The sequence below is a fragment of the Echiichthys vipera genome (assembly GCF_963691815.1).
Source record: "Echiichthys vipera genome assembly, chromosome: 20".
In the NCBI taxonomy this organism is placed as follows: domain Eukaryota; kingdom Metazoa; phylum Chordata; class Actinopteri; order Perciformes; family Trachinidae; genus Echiichthys; species Echiichthys vipera.
In genome coordinates, this window is record NC_139845.1 from 4,969,248 (window position 1) to 4,988,100 (window position 18,853).

General features: G+C 41.8%; 1 protein-coding gene across 1 annotated transcript; it reads left to right on the plus strand.

Moving 5' to 3' along the window:
- Positions 1–684: 684 nt before the first annotated feature.
- pah (phenylalanine hydroxylase) lies at positions 685–18,761 on the plus strand. The gene is made up of 13 exons (XM_083935643.1): positions 685–813; positions 2,842–2,964; positions 8,643–8,826; positions 11,758–11,846; positions 12,394–12,461; positions 13,539–13,735; positions 13,924–14,059; positions 14,154–14,223; positions 14,855–14,911; positions 16,074–16,169; positions 17,012–17,145; positions 17,244–17,359; positions 18,419–18,761. The coding sequence occupies exons 1-13, from the start codon at positions 754–756 to the stop codon at positions 18,460–18,462; spliced, it is 1,374 nt and encodes a 457-aa protein (XP_083791769.1). The 5' UTR covers positions 685–753; the 3' UTR covers positions 18,463–18,761.
- The last annotated feature ends 92 nt before the right edge of the window (positions 18,762–18,853 follow it).

Genomic DNA, 18,853 nt, shown 5'->3' on the forward strand with positions numbered 1-18,853 from the left:
ACTTAAAATAACAGACTTACTTTAAAACACACACACACACACAAAGATCCCTCCATGAAATTTAACATATACATATTTTTCATTTTGTTAAATAAAAACATAAAGTACCCGAGTCACAAATGGATTATGATCATTTTCCAGATGTTTAAACTGCTAAAGATCAAATTGACCCCTAGAATAAATGGTGTTAGTCAAATCTGAGGGCAACAGGAGGGTTAAATACTCATCAAGAAATAAATGAAGACCTTAAATGTGATGGATGTGTGCTCCCCTGATGCATGTACCTACTGTTATTGTTGTGTTTGTATTGTTTTATGTCTAAGTCTGGGGTTATGCCATGTTATACACTATATTATAATTATTATACTGTCATTATATTCCCTAACAACAGTCGCAGTTACATGCACATATGTGCATAAGGTAATTAACGTCCTCTGCAGCTAAAAACAACTTAATCTGCCGACCAGCAGTGCATACCAGGGGGTGTGTGTGTGTGTGTGTGTGTGTGTGTGTGTGGGGGGGGGGGGGTCCAAGCTCAACGCAGCGCTGCATAACAAGATCCAGATGTGTGACATTGTGATTCTGTTTCACAACAACGCACTCGTGACATACCGATGCAGAGTGGAGGGGGGTGTGGTGTCACGTGGGCCGACGTCGCAACCGGTGGGTGTTTATAGACAGGAGCCGCGCACGGTGGAGTCTAACCCGGGTCGGCATCGGCACGCACAGGTCGGTCACCTGAAGAGCGACAGGATGGACGCAGCATACAAGAGAGTGAACGGGACCTACGAGACAGAGGAGCCGGACACAGGGGTAAATGTTACCATATATTTAATGTTATTCCCAGAAATCCATCATGTTCTTCTGTCCCGATGTGGTGATTTAAAGTAACTAAGCTTAAAGTTATTGTAAATGATCTTCCATCTGCTGTCAAGTCAGTTTTTAATGCATGAGCAGTGATAGAGTTGGTCATAGCTGGAATATTCCAGGTGCAGCAGACAGGGCAGGGAGAGTTCCCTCAGTGCAAAGAGTGCAGGAAAAACTGCTGATGTGGCTGAAAAATGGACAATATGCTGTCATGATACCCCTGGAAAATAGGTCCAGGCCTTGCAAAATGAACAAAAACACAAATAATCTGTGCACACGGGTGTTTGCAGGGTTCGTACAGCTTTGCAAGCACTTCCAAGGAGCCAAAAGCGAGAGTTTACAGACTCTTGAAGCGTTTATCATCACTAATGGGACTTTTTTTTCATTTAAAATGTTCATTTTTTTGAGTTTACATAAGCGATTGTGTAAATACAAATCAAAATCGAGCATTTTTCAAGGAGTTCATTCAAATTCAAGCCCACCTTGAAAAAATAATGGCTAAAATGAAGCATCTTCCAGTGTTTCAAGACTTTGAAGGTATAAAAAAATAATGACATGATGTCAGTTATGTTCGTAAAAGCTAGAGCTTTAGTCATGATACCCCTGGAAAATAGGTCCAGACCTTGCAAAATGAACAAAAACACAAATAATCTGTGCGTACGGGTGTTTGCAGGGTTCGTACAGCTGTGCGAGCACTTCCAAGGTGCCAAAAGCGAGAGTTTACAGACTTTTGAAGAGTTTATCATCCCAAATAAGGCTTTTTTTTCATTTAAAATGTTAATTTTTTTTGAGTTTACATAAGCGATTGTGTAAATCGAATTCAAAATTTAGCATTTTTCAAGGAGATTATTCAAATTCAAGCCCACATTGAAAAAATAATGGCTAAAATGAAGCGTCCTCCAGTGTTTCAAGACTTTATAGGTATAAAAAAATAATGACATGCTGTCAGTTATGTTCGAGCTTTAGTCGATCCACAGAAAAATAATCTGCAAATATTTTGACAATGGAACATAATTGATATTTATCTTCCAAACAAAAATGCCAGTATTTCCTCCTGCCTGTCTTTGTCTTATGTCAAAGATCGATGGTGTTTTTGTTACTGACTTGACAAAAGAAGCAACCTGAAAACATCAGACTTGGGTTGTGGGACATTATGATACTAATGCACTAATTGATATTAATACATACATTACAATACATTAATACTAACTAATGGTCAGCTGCAGCACCGATAATAGCCCTCGTGTCTAAAGGTGAAAAAACTCCGTACAGTCAACACTAAATGAATCATCTCAAGCTGAAGCTCCATATGGAAATGTTAGATTTGATAAATAACTATGCGGACTGGGCAGGAATCTCAACATCTGTAAGATATTGCCATCAGCTGCCACGCTGCCGAAAGTTTGCCCTCTCGTTCGCTAAAAATCCTCCTATGCGAGGAGAATGTGGTCAAGGCCAGGACGACCACCGCACTGGTCTGTGTCAAAGGGTTAAAGGGTTAAAGGTGTGACGGTTTCAAAGGTTAGTCACCGTGAATGCAGAATGCCACGGCCTTCAACGAGATTTAATGCATTTAACCTTCTTGATTTTCCTTAAATTTGACTCAGGGACGTGCAGAATGGGCTCAAAATCCAGTCAAATCAGTCATTTATTAATTCGACTATATCTGAGATTCCCACAGTCTTTTGCGTAAGTTGAACTGTGGTGTTTTAAAAAAAGCTTTGCTAGACTTAAGCATACGATCATCCTCCTTAAGATGCCAGATTTAGGTTTAAAAACATGTTTTTCATAACATAAACCATAAGGAGATCAAGGTAATCTGCATTATATACCCCTATTTTTCTCTCCCTTGACTCCTGCTGTTAAATGAGTGTCAGCTGCTCCCCCGAGACAAGAAGAAAATGCCTGAAGCACGTATGAAAACCCATTAAATCCATATTTAATCCCTTGTTTCCCTAATTGTGTCTTTCACAGCGGAGGAGAAGGGGCTCCATGTACCTGGAGGAGGAGACGGGCCAGAAGTCCGAAGTCATCTCCTGCATCTTCTCTCTGAAGGAGGAGGTCGGAGCTTTAGCCCGGGGCCTGCGGCTCTTTGAGGTACGTTTTTTTCCACCGACAGCTCACAAACATGCCGTCACCACCGAGCTAATGCTTCACCTGATCTCGCTCAGTGATCCCCAGAGCTTACATAGAATAAAACTGACGCACACATGGATCCACCCGTCATTAGAAGAGCTACGCTTTCTCCCACATCACGACATAAGTCGAAAGGTAACAAGCACAAAATGAAAACCTGGTCTGAATCGGTGATGCAGGAAGCTAAATAGCATGCAGTTGCAGCTGCTGTTGCACCAAAGAGAGCATATAAGAATGTTAATTGACCATTGGGGTGGTTTAGTAGACTTGAGGTAAAGCTAAACTCCATGGTGTGGTTTTCTTCAAGTGGCTGAGACTGACTGCACATCTAACCTCATCTGATAATCTTTTCTGTTTTGAATGACAGTTTTGAAATGCACGCACCAAATTTGCCATAATAAAAGAGTGAAAAAGAGAGTGTTTAAACAAACAGTTCGACAAGTTAGTTGAGAAGATCGAAGCCACCCACGTGTCTGCCGGTTAAGTGCGAAGGTGCAGCTTTAGCTTAGCATAAAGACTTGAAACAGCTAGCCTGGCTCTGTCCAAAGGAAAGATATCAACCTACTGGCACTTGTAAAGTATTAAAATTACAATATTCTTTTTAATGTAACCCATCATCATATCTGAACAATTCCCCCAAATTACATACAAGTCTGTTGTTTTTAACGCCATTTTAAACATGGGATTAAGGTCGTAACACTGACCTACTTAGGGTTAGGCAACAAAGTGACTTGATTAGGGAAAGGGAAAGATCACGAACTGGCTTAAAATGAACCACTACGTCATTAATGTGGGGTTATGGGGTTATGTGTCGGTGCATTTCTTGGCTGGGAAACGTTGCCAGGCAACCTCTGAAAACTCACAGTGGTTATTTTTGGCAGACAAGCTATTGGTCAAGAAAGAATACATTTGTACGGTACATAATCCCGTGTAAAAATATCATTTTAACACTTAACAAACAAGTTTTTGAGAACAGTCCCTACACATAAAACAAAGCACCAACAACGTAGTTAGTGAACCCAGAGTTTATTAAAGAGTGTTTTAAAGACTTACCAACTGGCCCCTGTACCAGCTCCTCTAATAGTAAAGTCCATTCAAGTGGATTACCAAAGTCAATCCCAAAGGAAGGAGCCCATTGGTGCTTTGTTTTGTGTGTAAGGACTCTTCTCATGGTGCTGCAGAGGTTTGGTATTATTTTCAGCAGCATTAGTGGTTAAAAAAGACGTTTTAATGCCTTCACCGTGCTGCCCCGAGCTAATCACTGTTAGCCACATCCGACTGTTAGCGACTCTACCTGAGTTCATACATAAAAAAACTGTCTCGATAGCTTATTTGATGTATGTAAGTGCTGAAAAAGACCATGGGATGATTTTGCGCTGGAAATACATTTTAATGGGTTTGTTACCGTTGGAAAAAGTCAAGCTAGCGCCTTCTTGTCTTTCTGCTAAGCTAAGCTAATCAGAGTGTTTCCCAAATGAAAAACTATTCCTAATGATAACGTTCTGATCCAAACACATGGACACGATGAGCAGATGATGAAACGTCCTCAGGTCTTTTACCCTTATAAAGTTATTGATTAACAATAAACAAAACAAACTCCATGAACTAAGTAAGTTCGTACGTTTCTTTAAATCTTGACGTATTAATTTATTGCAGCTTTACAAGAACTAGTTCACCAGTTCAAGTAAGTACAACATTTCATCTGAACCGTTTTCGGGCACAGGAAAGAAGGTCATATATAACTGACTGTAGTTGTTTTGGTGCTGATGAACTTTTCCAACCCTTTAACGGAGGAAACTAAACAAACTGAGCTTATCTGTGATGTCTGTGGATCAGTCATGTGCAAATATGACACTCGGCTCTTAGATCACCAACCGACCTCCTCCAGGGTTTCTATAGAGATCAGAAAAATCAGGTTTGCAATCAAAGCACATTCACTTAAATACTGTAATTTATAGATACATGTGAAACAGTTAAAACTATTTTACCCTTTTAACTTCACAACAGTTATTAGAGCGTTACACACATAATATATGATCAGCTTTATATAAACTGATTTATAGAAATTGATTTAACAGTCTGCATAGTTTATAAAGTAGTTAAAATAAGTTTATATTAAAATATTAAAGCAACAGTCCAGCAAACTAAGACAAGAGATAAAATAAGACAAAATAAGACAAGATAAGACAAAATAAGACAAGACAAGACAAGACAAGACTAAATAAGACAAGACAAGATAAGAAAATACAGAATAAGAAAAGACAAAATAAGACAAAATAAGACAAGACAAACTAAGACAAGACAAGACAAGACAAAATAAGACAAGACAAGACAAGACAAGACTAAATAAGACAAGACAAGACAAGACAAGATAAGAAAATACAGAATAAGAAAAGACAAAATAAGACAAGACAAGATAAGACAAAATAAGACAAGACAAACTAAGACAAGACAAGATAAGACAAAATAAGACAAGACAAACTAAGACAAGACAAGATAAGACAAGACAAGACAAAATAAGACAAGACAAGACAAGACACGATAAGATAAGATAAGACAAAATAAGACAAGACAAGACAAGACAAGACAAGACAAGACAAGACAAGACAAGACAAGACAAAATAACACAAGACAAGACAAGACAAGACAAAATAAGATAGGACAAGACAAGACAAGACAAAATAAGACAAGACAAAATAAGACAAGACAAGACAAGACAAGACAAAATAAGACAAGACAAAATAAGACAAGACAAGACAAAACAGGACAAGACAAGACAAGACAAGACAAGACAAGACAAGACAAAGTACGACAAGATAAGATAAGACAAGACAAGACAAGACAAAATAAGACAAAGTAAGACAAGACAAGACAAGACAAGACAAGATAAGATAAGAAAATACAAAATAAGACAAGACAAAATAAGATAGGACAACACACTGATAGGGGTCATTTATATAATGCTTTTGTATCAATGAGCGTACTTTTCCAAAACATCAGACGAGACTTTCATAACCACAACGTTCGGACCCAAACATTGACACAATGATGAAACGCTCGGGTCTTTCACAATATACGACGTTACTGATTAACTCTAAACAAAACAACATACACGAAGAGTAAATGTATCCGCCTGTGCGTACGTGACTGTGCGACTGTACACCGATTGGCAGCGCCTTTGTTTATTTAATCCTGGACGTGGACGGACGTCATATCAAGGTTCGAGTTTGCTCTTCTTGCAGAAACAGAGTTCATCTCCTTGCAGGAAGAAATGTGCAAAAACATCCCAAAGACAAAAGGGTGTTTTATGTTAAAGAAAAGCATTTTTCAGATCATTTTTTCACCCTCAGGCGTGAGTTTATGGGGGCGGAGATGCGAGTGGTTTGACTCTGTTCAGTATCACGTAAGTGCCAAACGCAGCTCTACAACTGCAGCAGTAAACATCAGGATCCTCTTTGAACCTATGAGCTCCCACTCTCCCGTTCCTCCCCCTGCTCCACCCCCATCCTCCCCCTAATCCCCTCTTCCTTTAACTTTTTTCTATAAAACGAGCCAAATTACCCCCCAAACCGTCAACACACCCCTCTCTCCCTCACAGCAACGTAGCACATATGGATTTCCCTAATAACAGTGTTCGAGAGCCAAATTCTTCTGATGAATTAAGAAACGGCCGCTCCGCTGAGCTGTGTGCAAACGTTCAGCCGAGCAGCTTTTCATCTCGTGAGTGTCTAATCTCCATATTGGACACGAAAAACCGGCAAACCCTTTATCCGCACGGGACACACAAAGCGCATGTGACACGGCAGCGTGGCTTTCATGTGACGAGCCGGAGCCACGGGCCGACCTTGACCTCGGCCTTGAATGTCACCTGCCTCATGGTGGAGGGGACGGCTCGGAGGGGTACGGAAATCTGACAAAATGACCCCAGCGTCCTGCAGGGTAGAGGATTTAGGGTTGGCTATGTTAAGCTGGACATTCATGTGGAAGTGGTTCAGTTTGTGCAGAGAAGCAGCGACATCACTGAACCTATTTGATCTTTAAAATTCGATTAAATCACCAAATATCAATCATACTTGAATTTAAATGCTGTAATCCCAAAGCCTCACCATTCGGTTCATTGTTGCTCAATGAACTGCACGAATAAAACATTTAGAATCAGCCACATTTGCATAACCCGCATCTTTTCTCTAAATGTAAAAATCTAAAACTATAAAAGAACTAAAGGGAGATCGGTGATGGATAATGTGCTTTACTTAAACATCTGTATGTCCTGTATGGATCAAATATTCAGTTTAATTAATTATTCACATCTTAAACTTTGCTAAACTCACCCGTGTGTGCGACATGTGCTAAAATTGCAATGATTCAACTGTGCAATACTCCAGTTTATTTACATTAATACTGCATTTACACTGCCCTATAATTCCCTTTTTGCAGCACTATTGTGTATATTTTTTAGTCATTTTTTCTATGTATATTCTTTTACAGTATAATGCACATATTTGTATTTTCATTTGATCTATTTCTTATTTCTGTTTCTTTATATACAGAGATCCTGTATACCCTAGGAGAGTGCACATATATGTTTCTTATTCTTTTTTATGTCTTGTTTCATTTCTCTCTATATTTCTACTGTAGAACGGATCCAATGTAATAAAACCCAACCCCCCCATGAGTCAATATACATACATACATAAATATAGAACATCTGATTGTGATTCCTGACTTTATGGGGCATAATAACAGTAATGAGAGTTTCACTTAGACAACATTGTTTCCTCTCCTCCGATTCGCTCGGCAAGCTTCATTAAATCTGCTGACAGTGAAAATGCAATGCATGTAACTGCACATCACAAAAAGCAAAGTCATGTTTTCTTCCAACCTGGACTCAGTCTTTGATCATCTCCGTAGTCAGTCTTGGGGGTGGGGGGGGTGGGGGGGGGGGCGGGGACGGGGGGAGCTGGACCCCATGCTCCTTAATGAAAGTTGTTAAATGTAGAATAGGATCCAGATGGGAGCGAGCGTGAGGCCCCGCTGCGCACACCCTCCTCTTTACTTAGCCTATAGAAGACAGAGAACAACATACTCCCTCTGCCCAAAGTTACATAAACAAAAAATGCATTTTTGATGGTAATGACCACTTAAAGATAGTCACGCCCTCCAGCACGAGCTGGCTCGGCTTTTTGGACATTAAGAAGAAACTCGTGTCCAAAAGAGAGCTTGGACACATCCCAAGGGTTTTGTGTTCATGCATTCAGAATGAGAAAAGCCTAAATGCCGGGAGGGCAGGGTGATTTATTTGACGATGTTGCACTAAAACCACTACAATGTGTCCTCAATGCCTTTACTGTGAAAGCCCAGTGTGTCTTGCTCAGTGTCAGCCTGCAGAGAGAGAGAGAGGTCAAGGCTGCTCTGACCCCAGGGCCACGGTGGACTCCACAAAGTCTGATAGAAAACATCGCCCTCTAGTGGTGGAACAAAGGCAGTGCTTCAACCTGTTGCAGCAAAAACATCCACAGTTGTTTATCCCAGATGTTTATGTTCAATGATGGAACTTTTGGATCCCCACCAGCTCTTGAAATCACAAAACCATCAGGTCTCACCACCGTTTCCTCTCTTTGTGTTCCGCGAACCTTTAGGAAAAGGGCATCAACCTGACGCACATCGAGTCCCGTCCGTCTCGGATGAACAACGATCTGTACGAGTTCTTCATCAGCGTGGACTCCACCTCCTCCCAGGCCTTGGATGAGGTCATAGACAGCCTGCGAACCCAGATCAGCGGCCATGTGCACGAGCTGTCACGCAACAAAGAGAAGGACACAGGTCAGTGACTGTGCAGTCGTGGAGAGAGGAGCACGAAGCCTCAGCACGATGCAGTGTGTGTAGATAACATGCAGCAGAGCCCTGAGGGACACTCGGTTAAACACTTTTAGTTGGATTCATCATATCGACTAAATTATCATCAATCGCAAATGACTTTGTCACAAATTGCTCCTTAACCTTTTGGCATTTTTGTCAGTTCTAGATCCATTGTTGCTCTAGCAGTTTACTGTGTTCTCCTTCTTACACAACATTTGAGCATGCTAACATTTGCTTAGCATTTAACACGAAGTACAGCTGAGAATGATAGGAAGAGCATTGGTTTTGCAGGTTTTTGGTTAATAATCAACTTATTGGAGATTACAATTTTGACCTGATGCATACATATCAACACTGGGATTTGGAAATAAGGTCCCAGCACCTCTACTTCTCTACATCTGTGCACATTCATTCATTCATTCATCTTCAACCGCTTGTCCCTGTCGGGGTTGCGGGGGGGCTGGAGTCAATCCCAGCTGACATCAGGCGTGAGGCGGGGTACACCCTGGACAGGACGCCAGTCTATCACAGGACACATAGAGACGAACAGAGACAGACAACCATTCACACCTACGGGTGATTTAGAGTCATCAATGAACCGAACACCTGCACGTCTTTGGACTGTGGGAGGAAACCGGAGAACCCGGAGAAAACCCACGCAGACACGGGGAGAACATGCAAACTCCATGTGCACATACAACTTTGAATTTAGGGATATTAAAATCTATAAAATTAAAATATTAAAAAGGGACCACTTACTTTAAAAAACATATGCAACTAGGATTGGTCAGATGTGCTACTTGAATGAACGGGCTCACTATGGGACCTTTAAAGTGTAATTTGAACACGTTCAGAAATACTTTTGTACTCTGGCAGTTCTTCATCAAGCCCAGGGTTCCTACACATTTCTCAAATTTCCAGACTTCTCTGAGGATTTTTCAGTCAATAAAAGTTAAGATAATATAATATTATTAGTCCTTTATTAATCCCACAAAGGGGACATTTCCTTTTCACCTGAACCAACATATGAATACCAATTTTTAGGTGTTTATTATGTAAATAAATGGTTTTAAAATCCAACTTTTAACACGTATATTAAATTCTAACTATGCATGCCATTATGTTACATACATTTTTACAGACGTATCGTAGCTCATATAAGTGAATGAACCGAGAAATGTTTAACGCACAGCATTTAATTCAAGCTAAATGCTAAAAGAGTGACATTAATAACTTTGAACCTGCAACACTACAGACAGTAACTATAGAGACGGACAATTAACCAGGAACTAGAAAAGAAAACACAAGTCTGTGCTTCATTGGCTTTAGATGGAGTAAACATACTTTTAAATTAATAAAATAATAATAAATATTGAATAAAATGTAGTCGACACGTGTGGAAAAAAGTCAATAAATAAGAATCGCAGCTGCACGGCGAACAGTAACCATGGTAACCCGACACCATTCTACAGCCAGCTTAAATAGTTTCATATCATCTACAGGTCGGCTGTGTTGCGTTAATGTTGTGTTGTTTTGATTTGTATATTTTATTTTAGAAAGTTAGATAACAGTCTGGAAACAACACAAACAGTTTCCCAAACTCTTTTCCCTTTTTCCATTAAATTCAATTAAATATCAATCTTTTCCGTACTGCGCAGGAACATTTCATCCTGTTTTTAAACACTGTGCAGTGTTTTGTTTTGTTGTAAAATTCTATTTTATGTATACGAGGTAAATGTACGATAGGATAGCAGCAAACCTAAAATACAAGTATGAACCTGGAAATTATAATCATAATATCAGACTTTTGAGATGTTTCCGTCTGGGCCACAGCGGTGGACGAACCCACCAGCGTTGCCGTCCTTAGAGCCACTCGGCCCGTCCAGACTCGTATTAAATGGAGATCAATGCAGCTGGAATGGTTCATTTATCATCGGAGCACAGTGTTGGCTGTTGCTTCATGATGAACCCCCTCCCCCCCGCCAGACTGGATAATGTACAGCCAGCGTCGCCGATGAGACGGATGGCTCATCGCCCACATCTAGACCCCTTTATTAGTTGTTTCCAGAATGACATTAGTTTAGCTACTGAGGACCAACAGGCTCAGCAGGAACAGAGGAGCTCTGTGGGGAGGCGAACATGCCAAGGTCACGGCAGGCAGAGACAGACAGGGCCACCATGGATCCTCCTTTGACCTCGGCGTAGACACTGTGGTCTGCTGGTCAGGGTCAAGTGGACGGGAGGGTATTTATGGCCTGTTTTGGAGACTGCCTGTTTATAGAGGAGCCTGGCAGGGACATATTGTCTTCCTAGGCGGCCTCAGGCTGGACCACACTGCACAAATGTAGATTAATGGTTGGGCCCCAGTGTTTTTTAGTGCCATAAATCCATATGAACAAGCACATGACTGTTGATTACTGTTCTGTTGAGTGTCAAAATGCCTTGGCACTGGAAAAAAATAAATCACATAGGCAAAAACATCACCTACATTAGCAACATCAATACCAATCTGTGCTCATTTATCAGGTAATATCACACAATATCTAGGCTGCAAAAACAATTAATTTCACTGAACTTTCATTAAATTGGTCCGTAAAATAAGTGAAAACGTCCACCACAGTGTAGAATATGACATCTTCAAATGTCTTGTTTTGTGCGACCAACAATCCAAAACCCAAATATTAATTTTCATATAAAAAAACAGAGACGGGGACTAAACATCTGACTAATTTGTCATAAGTTAGAACATTACGAATCGTTAAGACTTAAAATATCCTGAGTTTTCTTCGCTCTGGGCAGTGTTTGTGTGGAACTACTTCTTAACTGACTTGTGATGAATATATGTTGTGTATAAACAGAAACTATCAACGTTTAATAACTGTTATTACCCTGCAGTGCCGTGGTTCCCTAATGACATCCAGGACTTGGACCGCTTTGCCAATCAGATCCTCAGTTACGGCTCCGAGCTGGACTCCGATCACCCGGTAGGGACTGACCTATCCATCACTGTCTGTGCACCACATCCTGCCTCTGCGTGTGTGTGTGTGTGTGTGTGTGTGTGTGTGTGTGTTTGTGTGTGAATACGTGTCCACTCACGCCCACACGTCTTATGAAAGACGGGGCTGCAGAGATGACAGGGTGCACTCTGCCTGTCTATTCTAATGGAAACTATCTAGACACACAAATTGATGTCATTGCTTTAATTGAGCCCCTATAATTATAGATAATTGCTCCCTTTTGCCACCGCCATTAAAGCAAAATGTATTCATCATAAGCTGAAAAACACTCTACAAAGGCTTCATTTGAATTTGTATTTGCATGCTCTTATTAGAGACGGAGTGCATAATGCTGTCAAAGGCCACAGGGTTTAGCCTCAGCAGAGGATTTCCACTCTTTGATTTAGATGTGAGTGGCCAAGCTGCGATCATGAGATCTAACATGGCTTTCCTTTGTGTGTGTGTGTGTGTGTTCGTGCCTGTGTGTGTGTGTGTGTGTGTGTGTGTGTGTGTGTGTGTGTGTGTCTGTGTTCAGGGCTTCACAGATCCAGTGTACAGAGCCCGCAGGAAGGAGTTTGCCGACATCGCCTACAACTACAGACAGTAAGAAAGCAAAAGAAATATCTATATTTCAATCTCAATCTTTAATTTTATGTCTTGTTTTTAAAGCCTGGAAGAAAAGTTATGGATGAAATATGTTTTTCCCTTGAAAATGATCATAAACAAATAGGGAGAAATTACAGGCAGTCAATGGTGGATTTAAAGGGCCCCCGTCTTTGTGTGTATAATTGAGAAGTATTATTCACAGGCACTACAAAGAGCAACAGACCCAATGAAATACCCGCTGAGGTGGCTCGCATTTACATTAGCGACGTAGTACTGTGATAGTGACAAATGATGCACTGATGCCGTGTTCCTCACAAAGTCTATCGCCATGGGAAGAATTGGGGGGAAACAAAAAATAAACATCAACAATGAGCACTGTGCTCACTGTCCTTCCGCACCGCGCCCCGTGCTTTAGGGTCCTTGTCCCCCCCTCCAGGCCCGTTTGTACTCACACTACCTGGGCCTCGCGCAAATGCTTCTCGCTGTCCATACGTCATCACGCCGTAACACGTCACACGCATTGATGACGTCATGGCGATGCGTCGCTTTGTTTCCAAATCTTTCCATAGACCTCTGAGTTTTTGTGCGTCTTGTCGACTGTTTTTGAATCTTTTCATCGACCAAATCTGCAGTAAACACTCCACCTCCGCATCACACCAACGTCAACCTTTCACCGCCATTGTTGTTGTTAAATGTCCGCGCATGGTCCGTCCTTCTATTTACTATGTCCGAACAGGGGCACATAAATGACGTCAGAACCGTCGTAGGCCTCGTGCTCGTACTCGTACATGTGCAAACACGCTCCACAAAAGCCCACCTCTCTCAGGCAGGCCGTGGACAACCCGCTGACCGCATTTATGCGCGGAGCGGTTGCACTCACACTGGTCAAACGCACTAGGCTTTAACGGAAAAAACGATTTTGGCCCAGTGCGGACGGACAGTGTGAGTGCGCCCTAACATTTGATTTGTCTCAAAGTTTCCTGATCATTTCTGTTGTAACTTCTTATAAAGTTTAATACTAAATATACACAAAACTCAAAAAGAAAGCACAATAACCTCATGTCATTGTCCCAGTGGCCAGACCATCCCTCGAGTGGAGTACACAGAGGACGAAAAGGCCACATGGGGGACAGTGTTCAAGGAGCTGAAGACGCTGTACCCGACTCACGCCTGCCGTGAACACAACCGGGTCTTCCCCCTGCTGGAGAAATACTGCGGCTACAGGCAGGACAACATCCCACAGCTGGAGGACGTCTCCCGCTTCCTGCAGTGTAAGTCCTGTCTTGTGATTGACCCCGAGGTCCCACCGATGACATCTTCATCTCTTACCAGTCATGTCATTTTGGTTGAATGTGGGTGGCAGGATCTGTTCAAATGCCCTACTTCCTATTCTCTCCCCCCTCATTATTCAATACAAAGAAACACTCACCTCTTCCTTCTCGCCGTCTCCTTCCCGCAGCGTGCACGGGCTTCCGGCTACGCCCCGTGGCCGGCCTGCTCTCGTCTCGGGACTTCCTGGCTGGACTCGCCTTCCGTGTCTTTCATTCCACGCAGTACATTCGTCACGGCTCCAAGCCCACGTACACACCTGAGCCGTGAGTGTCGAAACTCTATTTGTGAAGAAGGAGAAGGGAGAAAAAATATGTCATTCATGTGATTTTTAAAGAGTCATTTTGGTTCCTGATGCAGGGATATCTGCCATGAGCTCCTGGGACACGTTCCTCTGTTTGCCGACTCCGGTTTCGCCCAATTCTCACAGGTAAGAGAGCTGAAGTCATGAAAAGATATATGATAAATTAAAATTAAACCCAAACAAGCTAATTAAAGGTCCCAAATTGTAAAAAGCCAGTCAAGGTGTTCATAACTATTCCATGAAACAGCACCTTCTAATAGGTCAAAAGTGCTGTTTCAGTCATCCTATGGCTGCAATGATGGTGCAAAGACACATAAAACGCAGATGCAGCAGACTCAGAAACACTGACCAATCAGAGCAGACTGGGCTTTAACAGGAGGGGGTCTTAAAGAGACAGGCGGGTGAATACAGAAATATTCAGACAGACAATATGAGACAAATGTGTTTTTTTAACAATAAAGCATGTAAACATGTTCTAATAGAAACCCCAACTACAAATATGAACCTGAAAATGAGCATCATATGGGACCTTTAAAGCTTTCTTTAGGCGTTGTAGCAACGTAAGTATTGTGATTTCATCGTGTCTTTGTTCTGCTGTAGCACTTCCTTTCCCTCAGAGGATCAATGAAGTGTTATCTCAACACACACACACACACACACACACACACACACACACACACACACACATCTATGTAACTTATGTGATTCTGTAACTTTTCATTTTCTAATCTTTATGCTTCGATGCTTTTCTGTGTAGGAAATCGGCCTCGCCTCCCTCGGTGCCCCTGATGAGTTCATTGAGAAACTTGCTACTGTGAGTAAATGAGAAACAATGAAACTATAAATGTTAGATTAACTACAGCTTCTAATTCACAAAAACATTTGTCTAATGTCTAGCTTGTTTACAGGCTTATAAACAGACTGTGTTTGTATGCACTGACATATACAGTAGGTCCGATAGTATGTGTATCTGCGGTACCTTTAGCACTATGTATGTAATAATCACTCTAAAACTTACACTTTTGAGGGCCTTAAAGCGAAATTCCATGGTCTTTTTCGACACTTGTACCCATCAAATAAGCTATGGAAACAGTTATTTTCCTGTATAAACTAAGAGTTGCTAACAGTCATTAAGAGTCACTAACAGTCGCTTACAGTCGCTAACAGCAGAAAGGTTAAAACGGAGGTTATACTGCTGAAAATAACACCAAACCTCCTCCTGCAGCAGCATGAGAGTCTCTACAAACAAAACGAAGCACCGACTATGTAGTTAGTGAACCCAGAGTTTATTAAAAGAGTGTTTTAAAGACTTACCTACTGGTCCCTGTACCAGCTCCTCTCATAGTAAAGTCAATTCAAGTGGATTACCAAAGTCAATCCCAAAGGAAGGAGCCCATTGGTGCTTTGTTTTATGTGTAGGGACTCTTCTCATGCTGCTGCAGAGGTTTGCTGTTATTATCAGCAGTATTAGTGGTTAAAAAAGACCTTTGAATGCCTTCACCGTACTGCACCGAGCTAATTAGTGTTAGCCACGTCCGGCTGTTAGCGACTCTCCGGGATTTCTCCGTTAATAGTTCATAAATGAAAAAAACTGTCTCGATGGCTTATTTGACGTGTGCAAGTGTCGAGAAAAGACCATGGTATGATTTTACACCAGAATTACACTTTAAAGGGCGAGTTTCCCAAATGACAAAAAAAAAACAATCTTAATTGCCTCAAGTGATATCAAGCATGAAGTTACTTTTGGTTTTATTTGCCCAGGTCAAGGTATCTGTGTCTGAGATTTCTGCAAACATATGATGCGATGTACAGTTTCCATTTGAACAAATTTTACCAAAGAAACAGTTTGATTGTTGTGACCTTTAAATCTTCCAAAGGATCTCTGGGTTTGGGGAAAGAAGCCTGTTAGTCAACCTTCCTTATTTGTGAATACCTGCCTGTGTTTTGTTCTTAATGAACTTTGTGTGTGTGCTCAGGTGTACTGGTTCACTGTGGAGTTTGGCCTGTGTAAGCAGGGCTCAGAGATCAAAGCTTACGGCGCTGGCTTGCTTTCATCGTTTGGAGAGCTGCAGGTAAGGGCGGGGGACTAATGCTGAAATGAAATTGATCTGATCAACCAAAGCGTCTGCGTCCATCACGTACTTGCATGGACCATGTTTTTGGCCGTCACCATCTCGCAAGACTTTCTGCAAATCTTGGTTGTACCATGTAGACAAGACCATGCACCAGGCGAGCAATTGTTTTGATCGCACTCAGTATACCTTGGGATCCAATAGCCTGTACTGTCTCATAACACATCCATGATTCGGAGGCCGAACAGATGAAACGTAAGTGTACAATTATCTGTAAACATGTAAAAAGTCCAGACCAGAACTATTTTAGCCACATACGCCATTGCATTAAATGATGCCTAAAAAAAAAGAGACAACGGCGCAAACTCTGATGTTAAAAGCAAAGAAAACGCCCCTGAGTCAAAGGCTCCAAGAAAACAATCTGTACGTCACTTTCAGCAGACATGGACCCCTGCCACACAATCTGTTGTTATAGCACATTCACCTTATTATACAACAGCAGCAGCGGTGCAGGCAGTGGGTTAGTGGTCCACTCAGATTTGGGTTTTGTGTGTCACTGGGGGAACATGCCCAGCGGGGTGTCCGTAGAGTGGTTCAGTGGGTAAGTGGGGGAGAGGAGACAAACAGCTCGCTATTGAGGTCACAAGTTACATCAGCCGCTGTCAGCAGAGGATGTGCACTCTGCCAAGTCACATCAAAGGGACAGCAAAGCCCTGAATCATGCTGCACTTCCTGTTTACCGACTGTAGTGATGGTGACCAGACACTCATTGAGAAACTGAAATCTGTTGCAGTGAAAAGACCGGATTAAATATATCCTTTTTTTTCACCGCTCTCTTCCAGTACTGCTTGACCGATGAGCCCAAGCTGCAGCCCTTTGACCCCGCCAAGACCAGCCTCCAGAAATACCCAATCACAGAGTACCAGCCCGTTTACTTTGTCGCTGAGAGCTTTGAGGACGCCAAAGAGAAAGTGAGGTAAGAAAATGTCTTTTTTTCTGTTGGTTTGACAGTTTCTTGGGTATAAATACATTTAGTTTAAGTTGTGTCTAACATTCACGTCTCTCTGCCTACAGGAAATTTGCAGGCACCATCCCCAGGCCTTTCACAGTGCGCTACAACCCCTACACCCAGAGTATTGAAGTGTTGGACAACACCCAGCAGCTCAGGAACCTGGCTGACAGCATCAGTAGTATGTGTCAGCAACATGTTCATTATTTCATTGTCGAGTGGACACTAAAATCGAAGTTTGCTGTGTGCAAAGTTACCTTTTAGCCGCAAATTTTCCTTGCACGGATGCCATCGATCATTTAATGACATTGCGCCGATTGAACTGCTGCTATATCCAAGATGTCGGCTGTTCCGTTTTTGTTTTTCCTGCGTCACTCTCATTAGTGTGGTTTGGACAAGTGGTCTTTCCAATCCTATGCAAGGATTTTTGATAAGGCCCAGCCTTCTAAAACACCTCTCCTATGAAGTGATCCCTGGTGGATGAGTGTAGCTAGGCTAAAGCAAGGCGGAACGAAATTAATTTGGCGAGAGTCACGTTACCAATGATGAAAATATCGGCCAGCAATGTATCCGTAATACGCAATCGTATCACCGCGCAGAAGTGTACTCATGTCATGTCTAGATGGTAACCCTACATTTGCAAAAACTCTTGCAAGACTCGCTTCCCGACCACCTGTACTATAACCTAAACGAACTCACGAGGCATTCACAAATCTTGGGTTACCATTTTCTAAACACGACCGAGAGGTGTGAGATGTAAACTTTAATGGATGGTAGCGTGTGTATCGGTTGGCTGTTACCTAATCTTCACAAGCTAGCAATGTCGGACCACGAGGAACCATAGACTGTATAAAAAAATGGACATAGCGTACCCGTCGGGGTCCATTCTCTCAACTTGATCCAATCGTACTCGCCTACGGGGGTCGCCATCTTGTCAGACTTTGACTCCGCCTCATTTCCTGTTACCAAAAAAGGGCATGTATGTGACATTGTGGGGAGGGAGATACGTCCATCTGGCTGACGTTTACCTCCAAGGAGAAGTGAGGGTCAGAGGCTAGCTGTCACTCAAGAGGATTGAGTGACAGCTAGCCTCTGACTCAAGTTCCTCGTGTTAAATAGAAATGGATCAAAGAATAACTATAAGTATCAAGAGGTGTTTTAGGCGACTCTGATTCATGAAAATATGAGTTTTCAATGCGTTTTGTTCGACTCTGAACTTGTGTTTTTCCTCTTATTTCAGGTGAAATGGGGAAACTGTGCGAAGCCCTGCGGAAACTGCAGTGACTGCACACGTAACCTGAGCCCAAGCGCGCTGAGAATCTCTGCATTTATTCAATAAAATGGTTGTGCATTATCAGGCAGCCTGCGGTTCTGCTTAGCATGCTTGCAAATTAGCTTTCTTTGTATTAAAAACAAATATGCAATAAGAAAATGGCAATATTACTGTAATCCAATTAGTATTTTAGCTAAGTGAATAAAGTGTAGCCTGTTATGTAGGAATGAATATGTTAGTGTCAGTATTATTACAGTATCAGTGTTATTAAGAGGCGTTTTTCAAAATAAGAGCATTTTGTCAATTAGCATCTCTTTGATAAGAATCCAAAATATAAACATCTTTTTTTTTTATATGATGAAAAAACAGCTGAAATAATCAGAATTTTTTTTCTATACATTT

Excerpts from the sequence above, each read along its gene's own strand:
- pah (XM_083935643.1), top strand. The coding sequence starts at position 754 with ATGGACGCAGCATACAAGAGAGTGAACGGGACCTACGAGACAGAGGAG. Across the intron at positions 814-2,841 it reads CAGAGGAGCCGGACACAGGG|CGGAGGAGAAGGGGCTCCAT; the intron begins GTAAATGTTACC and ends TGTCTTTCACAG. Across the intron at positions 17,146-17,243 it reads GACGCCAAAGAGAAAGTGAG|GAAATTTGCAGGCACCATCC; the intron begins GTAAGAAAATGT and ends CTCTGCCTACAG.